This window comes from Zootoca vivipara, chromosome 14 (assembly GCF_963506605.1).
Source record: "Zootoca vivipara chromosome 14, rZooViv1.1, whole genome shotgun sequence".
Taxonomy (NCBI): domain Eukaryota; kingdom Metazoa; phylum Chordata; class Lepidosauria; order Squamata; family Lacertidae; genus Zootoca; species Zootoca vivipara.
In genome coordinates, this window is record NC_083289.1 from 7,160,883 (window position 1) to 7,184,465 (window position 23,583).

General features: G+C 45.1%; 1 protein-coding gene across 1 annotated transcript in view; it reads left to right on the top strand.

Annotated features, from left to right (window-relative positions):
• PRTG (protogenin) overlaps positions 1–23,583 on the top strand; it is a 100,229-nt gene that overhangs the window by 39,249 nt on the left and 37,397 nt on the right. The window contains exons 4-10 of the mRNA XM_060282734.1: positions 15,458–15,602; positions 15,884–16,017; positions 16,239–16,376; positions 18,244–18,402; positions 19,013–19,172; positions 19,666–19,913; positions 23,361–23,525. Of these exons, the coding sequence (XP_060138717.1) occupies positions 15,458–15,602; positions 15,884–16,017; positions 16,239–16,376; positions 18,244–18,402; positions 19,013–19,172; positions 19,666–19,913; positions 23,361–23,525 (1,149 nt within the window). The remainder of the gene's footprint in view (positions 1–15,457; positions 15,603–15,883; positions 16,018–16,238; positions 16,377–18,243; positions 18,403–19,012; positions 19,173–19,665; positions 19,914–23,360; positions 23,526–23,583) is intronic.

Consider the following 23,583-nt stretch of genomic DNA (forward strand, 5'->3'; position numbering starts at 1 on the left):
TCCACCCAACAGTTCTCTCCGTTGTTTTCAGTCCTGACAAGTGTCCTTGTTAGTAGTGGTTTGTACCCAGTGCTATTTTTCTAGAAAAAGAGGTGCTGGGACTCACCATGAGCCTCCCTTGTTCTCTTAGAATGGCAATGGTACCCATCTGAGAGGGGCTAGAACTGAGTTCTGGTGAGTTCCAGATGAAAAAAGGGCCCTGTTTATAGCTTTCTGTGGCTGTTTTCAGTCTGATCAACCTTTTTTACCCAGAGGAAACCTTGTCATGTTAAAAAGCGTGTCAGACTCCTGGCTCTCTGCCAGCGGACATGATGGGCTGCAGCAGACGCCTACATGGATCTTTATCCTCCCTCACACAAACTATGTATTGTTTTGATTTGGCTTAATGGATGCTTTACAAAGGGATTTCAGGCTGGCCTCTTGCTCTCCTACCCTTCAAAGCAAAAATACTGTAATTCAAAAGGAACCCGGCACGTGGGCATGATTTTGGGGCTCTGCGTAGGACTTTGCTGCTTGCTCACTCTGCAGCAGGAACATGGAGTTTGGTTTGGGGAGAAGGGAATTGCCTGCCACTTTGTTTGTGCTTGGCATTCCAGGATTAAAAGGCTGTGTTATGGTTGTGCCCATTCCTTGGGAATTGTGGGTCAAATTCTTCCGTTTCTCCTGAGCTGCTCCAAGGCATGAAGTCAGCCCTGATTTTTCATCCAGATGTTGCAGACAACAACTCCCATCTGCTCAGTACTAACTTAAGTAGTGAATTTTCCTCCTCCTCCTCCTCTCTCTCTCCATGTGCATAATTTGGTTTTCAGGAAATCTAGGCTGGTTTGCCTGTGCATTGGATGTTACCTGTGTAGTTGTCTCATGGGTTCCTTATGGCTTTCATTTGGAGTGGAAAAATTTTGAGCTCCTGAAAATCTGAATTGAGGAGAAACCTAGAGGGCAATGAAAGGCACTCAGTTGCTGTGGTGCATTTTACCATGCTGCAGAATGTTACCTTCAGCAATTGGCTGGAGCGGATGTTGCCTGATGGAAAAGATGGTGCACCTTTCTACTTCCCACAGCAGCCCTTTGAGATTTGGCTCTTCCCTCAAGCTATTTATGAGCTACTGTCTAAAGGTTTGGGAGCACAGTACATACAGCCATGTGGGCCTTGCATCGATTTTGGAAAGGCGTTCCTGGCGAGGCCCAGGAAAACTTGTGAGTGTGGAAGCCCAGATCAAAGCAGTTGGAAGTCTGTGGCAATTGGAGGTCTTCTCTGCTGCAGGACATGAAAAGCACAGCCGGCTGCAGAAGGTGGAGCCTGCCTGCCTGCAGTAACCTTGATGTTCTGCTTTATAAGTAACTGGAATTGTGGTGGCCAACATGAGCTGATTTAAAACTTGAGTTGGCAGATTTTTTTAGCCGCAGGCCAGTCCACTGTCCCTCAGACCTTGTGGTGGGCCAGAGAAGTGGCACTGGGGGACGGGGAGCTGGAAGAAGCTTACCTTCCCTGGGGCTGCTGCCACCGTCGCTGCTGCTTCTGCTTCTTGTGGGTAGGCAAAATGAGCTCGTCCACTCCGCTCTTTGGCCCACAGGAGCACCAGGGTGGCAGTGGCTGAGGAGGAGGGAAGATGAGCGGCGCGAAATGGCTGGCTCCGGAGAGGGGCTGCTTAAAATGGTGCTCAGCCAGCCCTCTTCCTCCTCTATGTCATGTGACAAAGACACGAGAGCAGAAGCAGCAAAGCAGGCTGGGAAGTGCTGGGACTGCACAATCATTCGGGCCTACTAAAGGTATTCAGGTCCAACTGCTAACTGCTGAGTCACTCTGACATGTGACTAATTCTCCTTATAAGTAGCAGCCATTTTCTCTCTGTGTGTTCAGTAAGGTTTCAGTCAGAGTCGTGTTAGTATGGAACAGAGTCTGTACTCAGTATGTGATCTCTTAAAAGTTTTTGGAACTATGTTATGAAGATGTTTATTTTAAACTTAGCAAAGATTTCATTGCTTCAATGAAGAACTCTGCGTCATTAATTAACTCTGCTTGAAAGGTTATGGTGCCCAGAGTTTTATGGATGGCGAATTGCTAAAGCTGGAGGATCAGGGTGCTGTCGGTGAGGACCTCGAGAGGACTGAAAGTCCAGTGGTGAGGCTGTGTACCGAAGAAACAGACCCGGTGCAGCAAGGAGCAGAAGCCATGTCAGCTCAGCAACCTGCACAGTTTATTAATCTTGGCAACACTGCCCAGATGGAACGTCTGAATGATAAGAACTATTTGACTTGGGCTCTCAAGCTCAAATTAGTTCTAAAACGTGACAAACTTTGGCGCTGTGTGGAAACCAGTTTGGGGGCACTACCCTCTGATAAAGATCGTGAAGAAGATGATAGAGCCAGAGCACAAATTTTGTTGGCTCTAGAGGAACCACAGGTTTTACACATTGCAGATTTAGACTCTGCCAAACAATATTGGGACCGTCTACGTCAGATACACCTGTCTGACACAGCTAGTTCAATAATTGGACTAACTAGGAGACTGTACAGAACTGCACTACCTGAAGGTGGATGTTTAACCACACACCTCCAGACTTTGCACATGTTATTCTTCCAGTTACAAAGGAGAGGTAAAAGATTTCCAGATCTGGATCAAGTCTATATCCTACTATCCAGTCTCCCACCAAGGAATAATATTGTGATAGCCTCTTGAAAGTATGAGGCAAGAAGATTTATCGATGGCGTATGTAACAACCCGTCTATAGGAGGAATCTGAAAAGTGCATGGAAAAGCTGAGTGAGAAACCCGATCAGGGGAATTCCAGTTGCCCTGCTAACAAGAGACCCAGATTCTTGAGGAGATGGGACCAAAGAACGCTCCACGGATCATGCCATGTTGGCAAAGAAATGCTATCGATGTAACAAGTTTGGACACATGAAGAAAGACTGCCATGTGAAAATCCCAGGAAAAGCGAGTGATTCACGTGAGACAGAAAAGCGGACGCATTTCATCTCAGCCGCCGCAAGAAAAGAAAAGAACATTTCCCCAGACAGCTACATTTTGGACTCTGGCTCTGCCAGAATCATAATGAACAGCCCTGACTGTTTTACAACACTCAGCAAATCACCAAAAGGTAAAGACAGCGTTTGTCTTGCAGATGGATGGCATTGTCCAATTTCAGGTATAGGTACACGTTATCTGCCATGTCTAGATGCAGAATTGAGCAATGTGTTATTTGTTGAAGAATTAGAATTTTCTTTATTGTCAGTTTCATGCCTTACCAAGGTTGGTTTTGCATTTATTTTTGAGGGCAATGAGTGTTTTATTTAAAAAACAGGGCAAGGTCATTATTTCTACAAAAATGGTGGATGGTTTGTACTATTTACAGCATTCTCCAGTGATGGGGTCACAGAGAGACCTAAAGCTGGAAAACATGACGTGTTAATAACTGAACTATGTCAGCAAAACTCTAATTGCCCACATAAAAACTGCACCCATGCTTTGCACAGAAAAATGGGGCATGCAAGTTTTAAATATCTGGTGAACATGCAAAAAATATGTAAATATTTAAAAGTTAACCAGTGCAGCACATACCTTGATTGTGCTATTTACAAACAAGCAAGATCAAAGTTGCAACCAATACCAGGTAGAAGTGATACAATTTCTACATATGCTCTGCAACTTGTTCATTCTGACTTAATTGGTCCTTTTCCAGAGAGTGAGGGAGGCTCTAGATATGGCCTAATTATTGTGGATAATAAAGCAAGATATTCGTGGCTTTATCTATTGAGAAACAAATCAGAATGTGCTGATGTTTTTAAATCCTGGAAGGTTTGGGCAGAAAAACATTTTCAAAGGCCAGTCATTCAACTCCAAAGCGACTGAGGAGGTGAATATTTAAGTAATCATTTCCAGGCATGGCTTAAACGCCATGGAATAACGCATCGCCTCACATGCCCAAATAGTCCCTGGCAAAATGGAGTTGCAGAGAGATTAGTGGGTATCATACAAATCGTAAAGGACAGCCTGTTAACTGATGCTGGATTACAAAATGACGCAAAGCTCTGGGGAGAAGCTCTCCTGGCTGCGAATTTTCTAGTGAACCATACTTTCACTACTGCTACAGGTGATATTCCCTACAGAATGCTCTTTGGGAAGGAACCGGATTATGCAGGTTTACATGTGTGGGGGAGTTGGGCTTTTGTTCATATCCCCAAGTCTCTGAGACGTAAAGGTGAGCCTAAAACCAGAAAACTTCCGCTTGGGGCGGGCGCCGTAGAAGATGGCTGAAAATAACTTCTCTCCGGCTACCATGGGGTAATCAGAGGCTGTAATGGGAGTGTGCAGCCTCCCAAAATCTTCCCGGTGGGTACGACCAGCTCTGACTTCAGAAGGAAGGAGGGGCTGGGGGCACTGGATGGAAAGCTCCCGTGGGAGTCTGGATCTCCTGGATGCTGATTCTACAAGCAAACCAGGCTCCACGGCTTAAGAGAATAATTGGATATAAGTTGTGGACATGCTTCAGACGAGGAAGGGAGATTTATTCTGCTAAGCTCAGTCACTGAGAAAGCAAAGGATAACAGAGAAATGTTTATTTTAGAGCAAGAAATGGTATGTGATAGGAGAACTTTATAACTGTGCTTTACTGTGCTTTACTATCTATTTAACAAAACTTTCCCCAGTATACAATATTTACAAAGCAAGCGAGACTGGAAAGTTGGAAATTTATTGAAATAATGTGGTTTCTTCAATATATAAACTGTGTGAATTGAAAATATAAATAATCAAAGTTTGCATTTTTGGACTTGCCTGGAATGTGGTTAAAGACTCCCTAACTCATGGACATCAAAGAGAAACAATCTCATTAGCACCTGGAAACTTGTCAAGAAATTTCTGAGACATGACGCAGTTATAAATTAGACTTCGCCATATTGGAGACAAAGCTGGCTACAATAACAGTCAAAGGGGGAGTGAGCCATAAATAAGACATTAGATGTGTTTTTACAGTTTTGACCTGGCAAAATCTCCCTTGAAAAGGCTATATTGAGCAGCGTCTTGGAGAAATTATCACAGAGGCTTAAAGATTTGATTTTTTGGGATTGCTTGAAGATGGCGGACACCGGCTGTGAAAAGGACTTTTGAACTTGGCAAGATACCAGCGTGCGAAGAGATAGTGCTAACTTACAGAAGGGAATCATAGGTATAAATTCACACAGAAACATATACTGTTTGGTTAAACTTGCTAGCTAGAATAACTCAGTGACTTGAAAGAAGATAGAAGGATAATAATAGATTATTGGATACGATCTGGATTATATTAAATAGAAATGCAGAGACTATAAGAGGACTAGGCCTTCTGAGCCTGAAGCATGGGAAGTCAGATTAAATTTATATAATTTGGCAGAAGATTTGGATTAATTGTTTAATTGATATTTGCATAATTTGAATAATTTGAATAATTTGAAAATGGATTAGATATTTATATTGGAAAAGCTGTCTGCAGACAAATGCCGGCTCCCTGGACCTGATGGTCAGGGGGCCCATATATATATATATATATATGAGAAAACCTTCTGTGGTTATGCAAACCTGTAATAATTAAAACAGATCCCACATGTTATTGTCTACAGCCTTAAATACTGTTTTCTTCATATACTAGAGCTTAAGGTCCTGTTAAACTAGAATCATAGAATTGTAGAGTTGGAAGGGACCCTGAAGGTCATCCAGCCTAACCCCCTGCAATGCAGGAATCCTGCCCACAGCTGTCCCTGCATGGGCTCAGACTATCAGCCTTCTGGTTAACAGCCAGGCGCAGTGACCCATTGTGCCACCTCCAGGAACTTTTCTTAATTTTTTTATATGCATAAAACATATTTTGTGCATGCCAGCTGACTAGATTCTCCCAAAGTAAACAGAGAGAAAAATCCCACGACACAAAAGGAGGGCATCACAATAGGGCTATAAAGCAGTTCATTTGCTAAAGACTTAAATACAGGTGAAACTCGGAAAATTAGAATATCGTTGAGAAGTGCATTTATTTCAGTAACGCAACTTAAAAGGTTAAACCAATATATGAGATAGATGCATGACATACAAAGCAAGATATGTCAAGCCTTCATTTGTTGTAATTGTAATTATTTGTTGTTAGGCGGGTCAATTATAAATGCAATGTAATTAATGAAATGTAATAGCAATGTTTATTTTTGTATTATTGTAACTATTTGTTTTATTACTGTGGAATTTCCAAAAGAAAGCATTTGTAAAAATAAAAATAAAAATGAAGTTGCATTACTGAAATAAATGCACTTTTCAACGATATTCAAATTTTCCGAGTTTCTCCTGTAATAATTCCAGCCAGACCAGCAGAGTAGGCGGGGGGGGGGGGTGTTAGAAGAGTGAAAGGCAGCATCTTCCTTCCTCGCAGGAGGAGTGGAGCAGGCGCTCCTTCCTTGCTCCCCTTCTTAACTCCCCACTTGTTTGAGGGGGCGGGGGGGGGCAAGTGACTTTGTCCCCAGAGGGTCAACGGACCCACTCGCCTTTCCCATCCCTTTTCCCTTCTCTGCTCTCCTGAGAGGGCAGCTGACATATGGTTAAGAAGTTAAATTTCATTCTGTTGCAGAGCCTCAGTACTGCACAGGACGGAGGAGGCTGCGTGGTGGTGGTGCGGGGGGAGAGAAGCGGCTGAAGCAGCCTTTGTGTGCTGCATTCCCCCCCCCAGCCTTTCGCTTTGCTGCGATCAGGCCCTGCAAAGATTTGTCCAGGGCAAAGGTGATGAATTGAGCCTAGCAGGAGGGACAGATGGCCAGAATCCTCTCTCATTATTGCATCTGGAATCCCCGCCCCCCCTCGCTATTTATTGATGAAAGCTTTGTGTAATTACCTCTCTACGCAAGGCAGATTTATGCCCCTTCACAGCTCAAAGAAAAACACAATGTGGAAAACAAGAGTCATTCGGGCTTTGATCATGATTTCACATCGCTCTGACTCACAGCTCTTGCAAAGGTGCTCAGGGTTGCCACTGGCAGAGCGCATGAAGGGTACATATCGCCTCTTGCCTTCTTGACATGCTGAGATATACCAGTTCCAAACTGCAGAACAGGACTGTTTGCAAAACCATGTGCCTCTTTCTCGCACTAAATCCAGTGCTCTTTCATTTGGCATTCTCCTTCAAAAAAATCAAAAATTAAATTGCTCTGCAATCATGCAGTGGCTTTTGCTCATCTGCCAGCACAAGTTGCCCCCTCTTTGGGAGGCACCAAACAGCCTCTAGGCCTGTCTTGCGGGCCCAGGAACTCCTAAGCAATGAAAATGACTCCTCTGGGCTTGTGTAAGGGTCTTCAGTTGCCTCCCCTTCCAGAAGTTTTTCACGCATGCTCAGGAGACTTTTTCTTTTCTTTTAATGAATGCACTTGCATTGTCTCTTGCTGCCTTTGCAGAGGTTCCCCTGGGCCCTCCGGATACAAAGGGGGAGGGGAACAGAGGGGCTATTCCTGCAAGGTGCTGGTGCAATCCCATTGACTCCCAGAGCTCAGGGCTTCGTATTGTGATCAAGGCAGTCTGCAATAAAAAGTGGACAGATCATGCATCTGTTCCTTGGGGTCTGCCACACACAAACTACTGAAAAATCTTTAAAATGGAAAGGAGTGGGTCTGCCCCTGAATGTCTATGAGCATGCCAAAGAAGCAGGTGAAGAGGAAATGCCACTCACCTTGGGCTTCCTGTTGCCTCCACACCTCTCTGATTTGTCCAGAATGGAACATTTGTGTTTTCCCTTTTGGGGATAGCCATACGTGTTCAGCATCTAGCCAGTGTGAGCATCTATATCTATATTATATTGTGTGAGCAATATATGGGTGTTCTCATGGTCACACACACCCCAGTCTTGAAAATGCTGCTTCTTATACAGAGTCAAACTTATTTGCCCATCTAGCTCACTATTGCCACTCTAAATTGACTGACAGTGGCTCTGAATCTTGGACCTTTTGTATGCAAAACCACTGAGTTATGCAACCTTCTCCTATAGGCAAACTGCAAGTAAAATGAGCTGGCTGTTAACTACAAAGAGTGCACCTGACATATGGCAAGTTGTTCTAATTAAAAAAGCTGAAGCTTGTGTGTCTCATTTCAGCCCCAGATGCATTTGCTCTCCTTTCTTACCTGGGGCACATACTTCAGATACGGTAAAAACAGAGAGAGCTTCTAGTCCTCATGGTTCTGAACAAAGCACTTTATTCCAAAAGCCACATTTCCACAATGTGGTTGAGCTGTTTAAGTCCTTCCCTCTCACCAGGGATCCCTGGGAACTACAATTCCAGAAGGGGACATGGTAATTGTGAGCTGCCAAGTCCTGGAAATGCAATTTGGAGGGCTTGTTCTGTGTGCTTTGCTCATCTGCCAGGCCTAGATTGTCTTCCCCACTAAAATGGGAAGGGGGTCAGCTGTGGCTGCTGGTGTTTCCCAGCAGGCAGGAGAAAATGATCCACATATGAGATCAATTTCTGATGGTTTGTGCATGCGCTGGGCAGGTGAGAGGGAACTGCAGGTTTAATATACCGTAATCTTTGCAAATGGGTTAGTGAGACTTTAGGAGGCACTCGGAAGATGCAGTGCTGATTTCCCAACAGCAAGAGGAAAGATGTTTCTGGCTGATATGCAATCCTTGTGTTTGAATACAACTCTGGGGGACCCCCCCCCTAAAATGTTGCTTGTTGGCTGGGATGTCTCCCATCCTTGTACAAAGGGAATTGAAAATGAGTGGACAAAGTCCAGAGAACCTCAGATGCTGTGATGGGGAGGGCCACGAAGAGCTGAGCACGAGTGGCTTCCAGAGCTTGGGATGGGGGTGGGGGTGGCAGGATAGGGCTTCACTAACTTGCATTGCTCTTTCCCCTCCTTGTGGTTAGCCAAATTAGTCTTCACCAGCCTGGTGGCTTCCAGATGTTTTGAACTGCAGCTCCCAGCAGTCCTGGCTAGCATGGAAAACAAAACAAAACAAAACAAAACATCTTAAACAGTTAGCTAGTTAAAACTTAGTTTTAATCCATTTTAAATCTGCATGCGTTTCCATAAGAATGCAAGAAGAATCCTGTTGGATGAGGCCAAAGCTCCACCAAGTCCAGCATCCTGTCATCACAGTGGCCAGTCAGGTGCACCCCACTTAGAAGCCTGCAAGCAGCATCCCAGCACAACAGCAGCATTCTTCATAGGATGGAAACAAGAGCTCTGAAGACAAAAAGCACACTTGGGTTTTAGATGGCACCTGGATGCATATTGCAGCAGGTATCATCTTAGAAGATGATATCCGAATGATGTATTTATACGGTTTTATTGCTTGTGATTTTAGACTGTCTTGGGGGTGAGTTGTGTGGCTGAAAAACAACATACAAATTCTGGGAATATATACATTCCATCTGGTGTGAAAGTGAGGAGAGAATAGTTCCTTGAAGGCGCTGCCAGACACCTGCAGTTTTTATATGTACCCACAGTAAAACTGAGTCACTTTTAAAGTTTTGCCCAATTCGTAGGGAATGACAGACAGACAGACAGACAGACAGACAGACAGACAGACAGACAGACAGATGATAGATCTTATAATCAAACTTTTTTTTTTTACACAGTACTTTCCGGTACTGTCAATTACAGTGTGCCTTACATCTTTGTCAAGAAAGTTTTCCCCAATTATAAGGCTTTTCCTTATGGTAGCCTTGTTAAACCTTTCAAGATCAACACAACACATTCTTTGAATCATTTAAAAAGAAAATAAAACAATTATATTCACATGTCCATTTGACAGAAGAGCATACGAACCATGAAAACCACATAGAATTTTTTTTTGAGACAATTTATTTGGCAACACCAAATAAACAAGACTTCTATAAATCTACTTTGTCCATACCCTGTTTTGTTTTGTTTTAAATCTTAAATAATATGTTAATTTTGGCATTGGAGCCAATTCCCAAAGCTTGCTTAGCCCCTCAATACTCTGAGGTGATATTTGAGCTTACCATTCCTGGGCAAACAACATTATTGCTGCTGTTAAGTAGATCAAAATTATCCACCTCCAACCTAGTGTTGCTCTTCAGATGTTTGGGGCCACCCCTCTCATCAACCCCAGCCAAGACTGATGGGAGTGGTAGTGCAACAACATCTGGGGGACACCAGGTTGAGGAAGGAGGATCAAACAGATGGAACACTGAACCCAAAACTTTTCTTGCTGAAGCATGATTCCTTTTCCATTGTGGGGGGGCCAAGGCTGTTGGCAGCCAGGTGACCAGAGGCAACCTTGGTGGCTGCTACTTCATCTATTTCATGAGCTCCCTGCCCTCCCAAGTGCTGTAGCACTGAGCTGCCTAAGCCAAAACATGAGTTGTCTGGGTGTTTCCCTTTTCCAGGCAGTTGCCCACAAGGGACCGGTCTGAAAACATGGCGTGTATTTTATTTCTGAATGAACCCAGATGTGGACAGGACTCAAGAGGGGGAAAGGAAAATATATTAACGCTCCGCCATAGCAACAACGATCACTCACCGTGTTTATGTTACAGTAGCACCACTGATTGATTGATGCTGCTATAAAGCAAACTCTTGGGAGAAGGAACCGGGGGGGGGGGGAAGGCTGTAGAGAATGACAGATATATTTGGGCAGCATCTATGTGTGCCCCAGCAACCCTGTTCCTCTAGTCTTTCCACCATGAACCATCTGAGAGCCAGAGCCCATACTTTGTCCCCTGAACCCTGAGGAGGAGACATCTTTGCTGCTGGACTCAGGCATCTGGGAGGGTCAGGACAGCTACAGACAAGGGCACCAGCACTTTAACTGGACATATGGTGCTTGGGTGGAGGGGCTTCTATCTTGACTCCCTGCCCAGACTACAGTATAGAATTATGTTGGTTGCTCCAAGATGCTTCTGAGACAACGTGCCTCAGTTGCAGGACTGCGTAGCTCAAGTCCTTAACTAGCACCTTAGTCCTTATTCAAAGCCTGGCTTGGCCTCTGTTCCAGAACCCCCCGAGCCTATGGATCTCATAACAACCCAATAAGAGCCCTGCTGCAGCAAGATCAGACCAATGGGGCGACCCACCTGTTGCAACACTCTGTTTTCACAATGGCCAATCAGATGTGCATTAGGGGAAGCCTGAGAGTAGGGCCTGAATGCAACAGCAGCACTCTCCCCACCTGTGACTCCCAACAACTGGTTTTCAGAGGCAATCCACCTCTGGCAGTGGAGGTGGTGGAACATAACCATCATGGCTAGTAGCCATTGAGAACCTTGTCTTCTTCCATGAATGAGGTTGTCTTAATCCTCTTTTGGAGCCACCCAGCTTGGCCATCACTGCCTGTTTGAGAAGCCAGATCCATAGTTTTAACTCTACTCTGTGTGAGAAAGCACTTTATTTTGCTAGTCCTGAATCTCACATCTCCCAACATTCAGCATGGTCCCACTTCTCCCCTCACCATTCACATTCTTATATACCTCCATCATGTCTCCTGTTACTCACATGTCTAAAAAACTTTCCTTGTAGGGGAGTCGCACCATCCCCTCGATCGTTTTGGTTGCCCCTTTCTGAACCTTTTCAAGCTCTACAATATCTATTTGGGAGTGAAGTGGCCAAAATTGTACCCAGTATTCCAAGTGCAGCCACACCAAAATGATCACGGTGATATTAGCAGTTTTCTTTGCAAATTCATTTAATAATTATCTCTAACATGGAATTCACCTTATTCACAGCTGCTACGCAATAAACTTTTCATTTAAAAATCTCATAAAGTGGCTCATGATATACATTAAAAACATTAATTCCATAGTTCTAGTTACAGGTAGGTAGCCATGTTGGTTGCCATAGTCGAAACAAAATTAAAAAAAATCCTTCCAGTAGCACCTTAGAGGTACGGCTCATACCAATGACAAACTTAGTTGGTCTCTAAGGTGCTACTGGAAGGAATTTTTTAAATTAAAAACATTAAGTAATAATAAATAAGAACAGTCAAAATATCCAGATAGTAATACCACTTAATTTTAGCAACAACCACAGCCGGAACAACAACAAAGATCTCGGTATCGACGGTCAGGAGATGGCCAGGTAAACAGAAATGTCTTTTGTCTGCCACAACACTTGTGTACGCTAGCATTGCAAACTGCTCACAAAGTTTCCCACAAGGTCTTGTCTTGAAAACTATACACATCTAGTCTGTTACTAAATTAAGTAGCAGATGATATATTATCCCTCTGTGCTTTGATTCTGGAATTATTGCAAGTTTGTGGCTCCCTTTAAGGAGTCAAATGTAATCTGCTCCCCATTATCCAAATTGGCACTTGTAGTTTTAGAGATGAAGGGCCTTCCTCCTTGGTGGTTATGTTTGTAAAGCCCAGTAAAACTGACAATCAAGCTGTGTTGCCCAGAGATAAGCCCCATGTTTTTCAGTCCTGATTTGAAAAGCAGTGGCTCTTGAAGAAAGCTTAGGGGAAACTCCTGCTCAAGGAAATTAAATCAACTGTCTGTTAATCATACCATGTGCCAACCCCCAGACCACTCTCCCAATCGAGGGACCATTAGATGTCCCTTTCTGAGCCTTGGTTGCAATAAACCGGGGGGGTTAAGGAAAAGTCATTTCCTTGGGGCTGGCCAATGGGTGCTTCACAGTAGCTTGCATGCCAGGAAACATTGCATATGATGCAATGACACAAACACTTGTTACTAAAGATAAATTGCATACCATAAAACCAAGAGCGGTATAAAGCAATTTCTCCAGCACTGAAGTTTGAGGGCCAAACTGGTCAGCAAATTTCAGTTCCCTTGAGTCTTAGATTCTGCCCACTTGGAGCCCTCTTAGTTGTCAGCCTGGTGAGCCAAAAAAGGTAAGGTGCCATCTGTGGCAAGAGGCTTAGCTGGTTGGCAGTCGGGTGATGGGATCAGAGGCTGGGAATGACCCCCATGTTGTTCCATTGGTAGCCTGTGGCAGAAAAGTGAAATGCTGCAACAGGATTTGGACCATCACTGCCATCTCTAGTGGCCCTGTGGGGAAAATGAGCGGCTGATCGGGCTACTCTGTCTTCCAATAAACTGAGCCTTGAGGCACCATTTTGTTTCCCTGTCCTTAATGTTTGTTTTCTATGCTGAGTGACCTTGCATTTATTGCCTGCGTCTTATCAGTCTTAGGGCTTGTAGATATGCAGCTTAATGGTGCAGATAAGGTAGCCCTGTAGCCCTTGCAACCCAGGACGAGGAAGAAAGGGCAGCTTCTCTTTTGTGGGGGCTCTTCCTCTGCTACCAGGTGCAGCTTTCCTCACAGAAAAGTGAGTTGGGTTTTCTTTCCCTGAAATCTGGTTGCAGGCACCTGTCTCTCATGCAATCACTAGCATATTTTGGCCTCCTCTGATTCATCAAATGGTTAACCTTCAAGGTTTCTTAGCTGTAAATCCCACCTGCTGCTCACCTGTCCAGTGCCTCTCAGTAACATCAGCACTAGGTCTGCAACTTCTTAATTGACTATTTTTTATTATTATAAAAAAATACTCTTCTAAAAGGTGTCTCGGTTTAGTGATGAACTGAAGCCTATACAGTGGTGCCTCTGGTTACGAACTTAATTTGTTCTGGAGGTCCGATCTTAATCTGAAACTGTTCTTAACCTGAGGTACCACTTTAGCTAATGGGGCCTCTCACTGCCGCTGCGCTACCGGCGAGCGATTTCTGTTCTCATCCTGAGGCAAAGTTCTTAATCCGAGGTACTATTTCTGGGTTAGCGGAGTCTGTAACCTGAGGTGTTTGTAACCCACCCAAGGTACCACTGTACTGTACTCCAGTTTCTTGAATTTTCCCTACCCCCTCCCTCAAAAAATAGGCTCCATCTTCCTCTTTTCTAATTTCAGCGGGTGTGGGGTTTCCTTATGAGGTGGCCAGGGGTGATGTGCTTGTGTGTTTTCTCTTTGCTTCACCTACCTCTCCAGTACTGTATTTTGCATCTTCCTTAGCTGCCCACATTTGCTGGTTTGACAAAAAAAAAAGCCTCATGGGAGGAGCTACTTTATGGAAATCTTCTGCTGGACTTTAAATCAAAGTCTCACAACAAATGAAACTGATCTGTAGAAAACATCACTTGAAAAAAAGAGACAATGCATGTATTTTTGTAAACGACAAAATCTTTAATAAAAATATTTTTTTTAAAAAAAAAAAGTTTGGGAAGCTAGGCAGGCTGGATACTGAGTGTGTGAGATCTCTGTACCTGCTGGTGGTTGTTGTTTTAATTTTCCCCACACACTGATATCTTGAAAAGTAAAAAGTAGGGGGGAAAGTAGTGATCAGCTGCCATTTGCACAGTAGACTGTGCCCCTTGCTTCCCGGTGCTTTGCAGGAGATCCTAGCTGAGGGTGATGTGGGGTTTTCAGGAAGCGTCTGTGGAAGCTGGCAGTAGAGCATCGTCTATTAACACAGGGCTGTGTTTTGTCTGTTGTTCTGCTTCAGAACTTACTTGGTTCCTTTTTAAAGGTAAAGGTAAAGGGCCCCCTGACCATCAGGTCCAGTCGTGTCTGACTCTGGGGTTGTGCGCTCATCTCGCTCTATAGGCCGAGGGAGCCAGCGTTTGTCCGCAGACAGCTTCCGGGTCATGTGGCCAGCATGACAAAGCTGCTTCTGGCGAACCAGAGCAGCGCATGGAAACACCGTTTACCTTCCCGCCGGAGCGGTCCCTACCGGTATTTATCTACTTGCACTTTGATGTGCTTTCGAACTGCTAGGTGGGCAGGAGCTGGGACCGAGCAATGGGAGCTCACCCCATTGCAGGGATTCGAACTGCCGACCTTCTGATCAGCAAGCCCTAGACTCTGTGGTTTAGCCCATAGCGCCACCTGGGTCTGCTGGTTCCTTTTTACTCATATGCAAATATATGCATTAATTGATTGGCTAATTGACCGAAACCCTTATGACTGATTGGCTAGGATTTCTGTAACCCACCCACTGTAGCAGGATGTCATTGCAGTAGCTCGGAAGCAGCCTCTATAGAGCAGCCTGGCTGGGGTTGATGGGCTTTGTAGTCCAAAACAGCTGGAGGGCACCAGGTTGGAGAAGGCTACTATAGAGAAAGCACTTTAAAGAGTCGCGTGTTGGCTGCAGTAGGGACTTCATGTGAGTATACGTATCTATGTGGCAGAGAGCCACCATGCCTAATCTCTGACTGGTTCCTGGTGCAGCCAAAAATGGGTTTTGCAAATTGCCTGAGAAATGTTTGCAGCATGACCTGTAAAAAAACCCGCATGTGTTATAGCAGCACTTGGCAAATGAAGTGCATGCTTAATGGAATTTCAGTTTAGTTGCAAGGATATATCCTTGTGAGACTAGTTCACTCATTTGTTGTCTATATTGATCTCTCTTTATAGACTGTTTTCTCAAAGAAGAAAAGAAAGAATGTCTTCTTCTTAATCGGCTAATGTATTCATTTTGCTTTTTGCTTGTTTTCTGTGTTAATTATCAAGCTTTCATTTTTCTCCCCCTCTTTTAGCTATGTCTGCATTTGAAATTCAGCCACTTCCAGTGGAGGCGCATGAAGGGAGCGTGGCTCGCTTTGCATGCAAAATCTCTGCCAACCCTCCTGCCATCATCACCTGGGAGGTAAATCGGACAACCTTGCCAATAGCCATGGACAGGTACGGATACTTGGTTCTCTTGCACTAAACCTCTTTATTACACCTGCAACTTACCATTCTTGCAAGAAGTTCAGGGCAGTGTGTGTAGGGGCTGTTCCACTTTATTAGGGGACCGAGGTTAGGCTGAGAGAACATGATGTCACCCAGTGAGCTTAATGGCTGAGCAGGGATCCAAACTCTGGTCTCCCTGGGGCCAAGTTCAGCATCCTGCTCTGCTCATCATACTGGTTCTCTGATTCATTCTGAAACTCTTCTCCCCTCCCTTTCCACAATCCTTTCAGAATAACTGCATTGCCGACTGGAGTGCTACAGATCTATGGCGTTCAACAGAAGGATGCTGGGAATTATCGCTGTGTTGCCACAACGGTTGCCAACCGGCGCAAAAGTGTCGAGGCAATGCTCACGGTTGCCCCAGGTATCCTGATAATATCTTGTTGACTCTAGCATTGTTCCATTGCATCACCTGCAGGCACTGACTTCCTTCATGGGACAACTGCCCAGATTTTCACTGCGGGTCTATTCCTTCATAATTTGGGGCCTGATCCTAAGACTTGCTGCTTGGTGGGTTTCTACGTGCATGTCAGCTGTGCATTTCCATTTAACTCTCTGCTTGCTTGTGCTTCTTATTTTTTAAAGCCTCCAACATTAAGCTTTTCCACAAGCCATCCATCATAGCTGGTCCTCAGAACATCACAACTACCCTGCACCAAACTGTCATCTTTGAATGCATTGCCACAGGGAATCCAAAGCCTATTGTTTCCTGGAGCCGTTTAGGTGAGTCCTGAAACCGAACTTTGGCTCTTTACTTTGGGCAAATTGAAGATGGTCTCCTCTTTCATTTCCATCATCATTGTGCCAGATGAAGAAAAGGAGGAGAGAAGGAGATGGTCAAGGGTTTCCTCTTATTTCCAATGTGTGTTTTCGCACTATTGCTGTAGAACCACGAGGGCAGGTTGGGGGCTGGGAATGCAGTGATCAAATGAATGCTGAGATCAGTGCTGGAGGAGAATCCTCCAGGACTTCCCTAATAGGAGGCAAGAGTTTCTCCACAGACTAGTCAGTGTGGAAATAGTGTAGGAAACTTGACAGCCACTTGCCATCCTCTAAAGCAGTGGGGTAGAGGGAGCTGCATTCCTCCAGGGGTCATACATGAGGAAGGGCTTAAGCTCAGTAGCAGAGCATCTGCTTTGCATGCAGAAGGCTCCAATGGTGGCATATCCAGGTCAGTCTGGGAGGGGCTCCACCACTAGGTCTGTGGTGGAGAATCCTGGGCTAGATGGATCCAGTGATCTGACTTGGTAGATGGCAGCTTCCTTTGTTGAGGGTCACATGCCAGTGGTGTGGGGGGTGCCAGAGTCCCCTCCCTCCATACACCCCTTCTCTGTCTTACACACAGCATTACCCATTCATATTTTTTCTCGCACACACCACATGGCCCCTCCCCTCCAACCTTTCACATGCTTACAAGCACATGCTCCATTCATTCACAATCTCTCTTGTGTGCACGCACCCACCCATTTACATACAGAAGCATGCACCTCCTTCATCCATTCATTCTCTTACACCCACAATCTGTTTCCAACCCCTTCCTCTTCCCCTGTGGTCCTGGTCCAGATTGGGAGGCCCATGCCTGCACTTTGCATCACGAAAAACCTCCCATTCACTCCGGTGAGATATAAACCCCACCCCATGCAAATTGCAGGTGTGTATTGGGGGGGGAGGCTAGGATCTTAGGATGGTGGATAAGATTCCCTTGCTCCTTGCTCATCCAAATGGGCCCCCTGTGTCTTCTGTTCGAATTGGGGAAAGAAGCTTCCATTAACTTCAGGTGGAATGCCTTTTCCTCTGCAATTGCGGGCCAAATATGATCCAGACTAAGACTCTGGCATGGCATAGGGATTAATTCTTTTGCCACTGCTGTGATGCCAGTGCAGTTCTGGCCTCTGCACCTGCTGTCTTCATAGAAGAAAAGTTCCCTTTGGAGCATATGTTCCCTTTGCAGCTGTGGCCATGCTTTTAAAAGCTTCCCAGGCCCCACAGAGTCAGCTGAGCCAGTGCAAAGCTTGCGCGCTGTAAAAGAAGCAGGATTGCAGCTGATGAGCAACAGCACCACAGGCAAGACTTGCCTTGTGTAAAAGGATCTGGTGGCCACTGCCGCTTCACAAATGGGATGTCTGGAATTGGATGTTGCCTGTTGGGGTCAGCTTCACTACAGTGGTTGGAAAGTGTTTAAGAAGCAGGAAGCATGGGAATGCCAAGGGTAACGTCAGCACTGTTCCAGGACTGAAGAGGTTATGCCTATGCAAGTGTTTGGGATCAGGTCAGGATGCTTTCACCCAATTCTAACTAGCTGGATGTCCAACAAACAAATTCTAGAATGAATTTGACTGGAGGTGGCTTATCTGTGGTCCTCTCAGATGCTGTGGGACTGCAGGTTCCGTCATCCCTAACCATTGGCTATGCGGGCTGATGGAAAGTCTACAGGTTAGCCACCTCTGAATTGGATTCTTTTGCTAAAGTGTAGACTGGCGTTGAGCCATCACAAAGAGAACCTGGGCAGTGAAGGGGGACTCCAGAAGGTGGAATTGGTTTATCCACCACCAAAGAACATCTTCATTGCTGGCTTGTTTTCCCCAAACAGACCATAAATCCATTGACGTTTTCAACACTCGTGTGCTGGGGAATGGGAATCTCATGATCTCGGATGTGAAAGTACAGCACTCTGGAGTTTACATCTGCCGTGCTACAATTCCTGGCACGCGCAACTTCACCACCGCAATGGCAACACTTGTTGTGCTAGGTGAGCTGACTTTGAAAGCCTCTCAGGGTTGGGTGTGAAGCAGATTTAGCCACTGAAGAAATGGCGTTTCTCATGCAACATCAGGCTTTGGGAACCTGGTGTACTCTGGATGTTTTTAACTACAATTCCCATCAATTCCAGGCAGCACAAGCATACTGTGTTACTCTGGAACAAATCCTTCCTGTTGAGTGAAGGGTCTTGTTGCTTGGGCTGGTGAGGCTGAACTGTGAAAATAAAGCAGATGAGGAGGCTCTGAAGAAATGCTCTACAGGAGGCATTTTATATTGGCACAGAAGCAGAGATCCACTCATGTGTCACTTGATCTTAAATTTCACGCCAGAGGCTTGAAGTGGTGGGTGATGAAGCAGGGTATGGCACACCTGTAAAATAGCCAAATAGCATCTCATTAAAAAATGGCTCTTACTTTGCAACTGCTTCCTGTTCCTCTCTCTTCCCACAAGAAAGCCACTCCGGACAAAGGTGCCTTGTAACCCTGCCCCCAGGTGCTCTGCATTTGGCAAGACTTTAGGGGAAAGGGGGAGGTTTAACATATTCTGGGATCTTGCCTGAGAAAGATTTTGGTTTCAGCTCTTGTTTCATAACCCCTCAGCTCCCCCTTCATTTGTGGAGTGGCCGGAAAGCTTGACGAGGCCTCGAGCTGGCACAGCTCGTTTTGCCTGCCAGGCAGAAGGCATCCCAGCTCCCAGGATGTCCTGGCTGAAGAACGGGAGGAAGATCCATTCCAACGGCAGAATAAAAATGTACAACAGGTGAGAACGGCCAGCTGCCCAATGACTCTGGAGCTATTGAGGACGTGTGGGTAGAGGTGCTCCAGCCAAGGCAGAGAGGTGGATTTGGGGGTGTCCCAGTGAAGGATTGGCAGGTCTGACCCATGGATGGCGTGGCAGTGTGTTCATTCCAGTGTGGCGTGTGTATTGGAGCTTCTTTGCACTTGGTTTTTTTTAAAAAAATTGAATAATTCCAATCATGTTCTTTCCATTATTTTATGTGCCTTTTTAATAGGAGTGAGCAGAATAAATCCCTAGCAATGGTCCTAAATAACAAACATATGTCTTTCTCGCCCTTGTCACCATGAGAAACCTCCAACCACTTGTTTTAATGGGTTTTTTTGTACATAGTACATCCAATCACTTAAAAATCTGTACATGTAAACCCAATGGTGCAAATATATGAAGCTGAGTTGGTGGACAGTCTGCTCTTGCTTCTTTTTAATTTTTCCCTGGGCTCTTGTTGGCTGTCTAGCAAACTGGTGATCAACCAGATCATCCCTGAAGATGACGCCATCTACCAGTGCATGGCCGAGAACAGCCAGGGCTCCATCCTGTCCAGGGCACGATTGACGGTAGTTCTTTCCGAAGACCGGCCCAGTGCCCCTTGCAATGTCCACGCAGAAACTATGTCAAGTTCAGCCATCCTTCTGGCCTGGGAGAGGCCACTTTACAATTCAGACAAAGTCATCGCTTACTCAGTGCACTACATGAAAGCAGAAGGTAAGTATGGTATCTGTCTGGTGAGCATCCTGAGCTGCTGCTTGGCTCCTCCCTATTTAGGGCACAACCCATAGAATGGATGGTTCTGGGCCTTTTTGAGGGCAAGGGTGAATGAATCTGCTGCAGTCTTGAGGACCATGACTGGAAAGGTGCAGAGAGCCCTCTTGGAATATTTCTCCTCTGACTCATGCAAGTTACTCCATAGACTTCTGCAGTATTTCCTTTTATTTACCTTTTGCTCTCAATATTAATCTGACACCACTGGGATAAATAATATGAAGAACTGTAATGCACTTATGCTACCTAATCTGTGGGGTTTTAGGTACTAGTAATACAATATCAGGCTTGTGGTTCCCTTGAAATGAATGTATGGAGAAGTCGCTGGGCCTATTTTAAGGAGATCAAATAGCATGTGGCATTTATACTTCTAGTATCTTTTGAAAGCCAACTTTAATTGATGGTGTCATTACTCTTCCACTGATGAATCAAGTTTATATGCTGTGTGGGTTGTTGTGCCCCAGACTCTGTTTGGATGCATGTATGTCTATAATTGCACTTCAATATCTTCACTAGACTCAGTGTTTGCATTCAGATTGATCAATGGAAGAAGGATATGGTAGTTGTCACCCTTCCTGCTATACCCTCCAAGCTTGACTACTTCAACATGCTCTATGTGGGGCTTCCATTGAAGAGCATTTAGATGCTTCTGCTATGGAGGCAGAATTCCACTTTTTAGCAGGGAATAGATGGCCACGACTGTTGAAGAATTCCAGTCTTATGAGATCTGGAGTGGCATCTGTTGGCTTCCAGACATGGTTTATGTGCCAGTTTCAACCTTTTAAATCTCCTGGGGCCACCTGAGGAGGCCCACCTCCCCATAGGAGCCTAGTCTCGTAGGAGGAAGTGTAAAGGATTCTACTTCTACCCCTGAATCTCTCATGCCTCCTCCCTGTTGTGTAGCAGATACCTTGAGCAGTGGGTCTGGCATAGTGATCACTCAGAAGGACCTGCTGCTCTCTCTCTCTCAGCCTCTCTGGCCTGTTTAACTATTCAACATACCCAGTATTTCCATACCTCATTATGAAGGGTTGTTGAGGATTGCAAAAGAATGACCACGAGGTTGGTTTGTGTAAGAAATAAATTTACCTGCTTACATTTACAAAACACATTTTATAGACCAGCTGCTGTGTCACCAGAATAAATACTGAAGGTTTCTGGAAATTATATAGGTACAATAAGTTAACTGTTTAATGACCGATGGGCTGGTTAAAAGCAAGACTTGGCTGTTGATTCCCCCTGGTTAATTGGCCTTGTCTGCCGCTGCTCTAGCAGCAGCATCCTTAGCCTGTCCTGAAGCACTCTGGAGAAAAGGCCATTTTATGTTTGTGGGAACTTTTTGAATTGCAGGAGGTGTATCTGGTCTCGCAAGCTCTTGTTTGAAGCAGATAGCTTGCATTTACTCCTATGCTGCCTTTTCCACCGAAAAACTCTCCGCAGCTCACAATTGTTAACCCAGAGACAAAATTCAAGCAATAAAATGCAGCATGCAAAAATGTAAGACAGCAAACTCCTGTCCTGTCATCTCAAAACAACAGCCAAATACAACTTATCACCCTCCCTAAAGACAGAGGCCAGTCTCAGCCCCCCTCCCCCCAAAAAATGAGTGAGCAGGAGCAAGGGGAAATTCTCAGGCAACAACTCCTCCCTATAAAGGTACCGGGCAAGGGAGTGGCTGAAAAAATATGTCCCTTGATGCTCCAGCAAAATCTTCCCCCATGCAAAAATTGAGGTGCCACCTCCGAGTCCCAGTTGCTGGGTCTGATCCAACATCAGCTTAGCTCTTCTGACGTCCTTGTTTGTAACTGCACTGTCCATGGAGGGAAAGCTGAGAAGTTTCTTCCTGTTGACAAAGCACTGCACTTTTCACACAAGCCTGATATTGCTCCATTCATCGTAAAGAAAAGCAGCATTTCTAAAATGTGCTCCAAAAATCTGGTCATATTTTCCCCCACCTGCCTCACAGGCTGAATAAATGTTCGTATTGAATACAAATTGGTCTAGGGGCAGAGGTAGCAAACAGGTGTCTGCCGAGAGCCACTTAAAGAAAAGAAAAAAAGTATTTCAGATTGGGGGTAGGGGAGATGTTTGTGGTAGTAGAGAGAATGGGGACTTGATGAGGGAGCGTGTTAATTCCTTGTTAGCGATTAAGAAAAGGAACAAAGGAATGGCTGATTGGGTGTGAGGGAGGGGGAGCCTGCCTTGTCTTCTCTGCTGCCTCTTCTAGGAGGGGGCCTCCTTTCCTCCCCATGGAGTCTTCCCAGCTATTCAAGACAAGAAGGAGCCCTTTCAGTTTGGGTTCAGGGATCCTGTGTAGCAGGTCAGAAATCGTGCCCCCAGTTCCTAATTAACCAGCCATTAATTAGGGTGTTGTGAGATGCTCATAATCCTGCCTAATTAAAATGCTATCAAGTTAACTCAAAACTGTGGGAAAACCGACTGGTGGAATTTTTGTTGTTCGGTTTGTAGAGAGGTTGTGTTCTTAGGAGGGGGGGCTTAAACTGCTTCAAGGAGCGAAGTTTGTGGTTTTTTGTTTTTCTCACAAAGTTGACAAGCAATTTGGCATGAATTGTGCATTAAGGAAGGGCCTCTGGCTGCCGCCACCAACTGCTTTCTGCTTTAGAGCTTTGCTCTATAGGAATGAAGCCGGACAAAGCTCCCACCAAGCCTACCGTGCATTTATGGGGCACGCTTGGATGTAAATTGCTGCACTCATTAAGGAGGAAAAGTATGTTTTAAACTAATCCTTGTTGCTCTGTCCCCGAACTAAACAGGTACACAGGCCTGTCACCAAACAGAACAAATCTATTAACAGGATCCTTTGAGTTAAAATGGGGGACCAGGGGTCCAGGCCATCTTCATTTTGATTTGGTTGGTGTTTTTAAGCAGCCACAGCAGCGCACTCACCATCCCCAGGGTCCAAAATGAGGGGGCCATAAAGCAGGAGATCCAGAGGCTGTGATGGCTCCCCTCTTGTGCCTTCCTGCTTGCTCTTCACAGTTTGTTGTGGTTTAGTTTTCTGAATGGCATTTTGGAGCTGATTCAGCACATCCACAGAGAGCTTTCCAAAGCCCCATGTTCTGTAGCAAGGCAGTTTGGTAGCATGAAACTGCTTTCACTCAGACCTCAAAAGGATCCCATTCTGGCCCAGTCTGAATATTTTTCTCAGAAATGCTCCATTTTTAGTGCTTGGGCTTACTTCCAAGTAAGAATGCCACCTTGTAGTTCAATTCTAAGCCTCATTACATACAAGGAAATCTCCCTGATTTATTCTTGCTTGGTTTAGGGTGATTTACTAGGTAAACGTCGATAAGATCACAGCCTTAAACATATAATCCTGTAGAGAGGTTTCAGGTGCATTTGTTTCTGTAAATTCTTTCTGCATTCCAGGTTTAAATAATGAAGAATATCAAGTTGTTATTGGAAACGACACAACACATTATATTATTGACGACTTGGAGCCTGCCAGCAACTACACCTTTTACATAGTGGCCTACATGCCGATGGGAGCTAGCCAAATGTCTGACCACGTGACACAGCACACCCTGGAAGATAGTAAGTTCTTGTTTAAAAAAAATCTTTATATCCTGCCTTTTCCCTGACAGGGACTCAA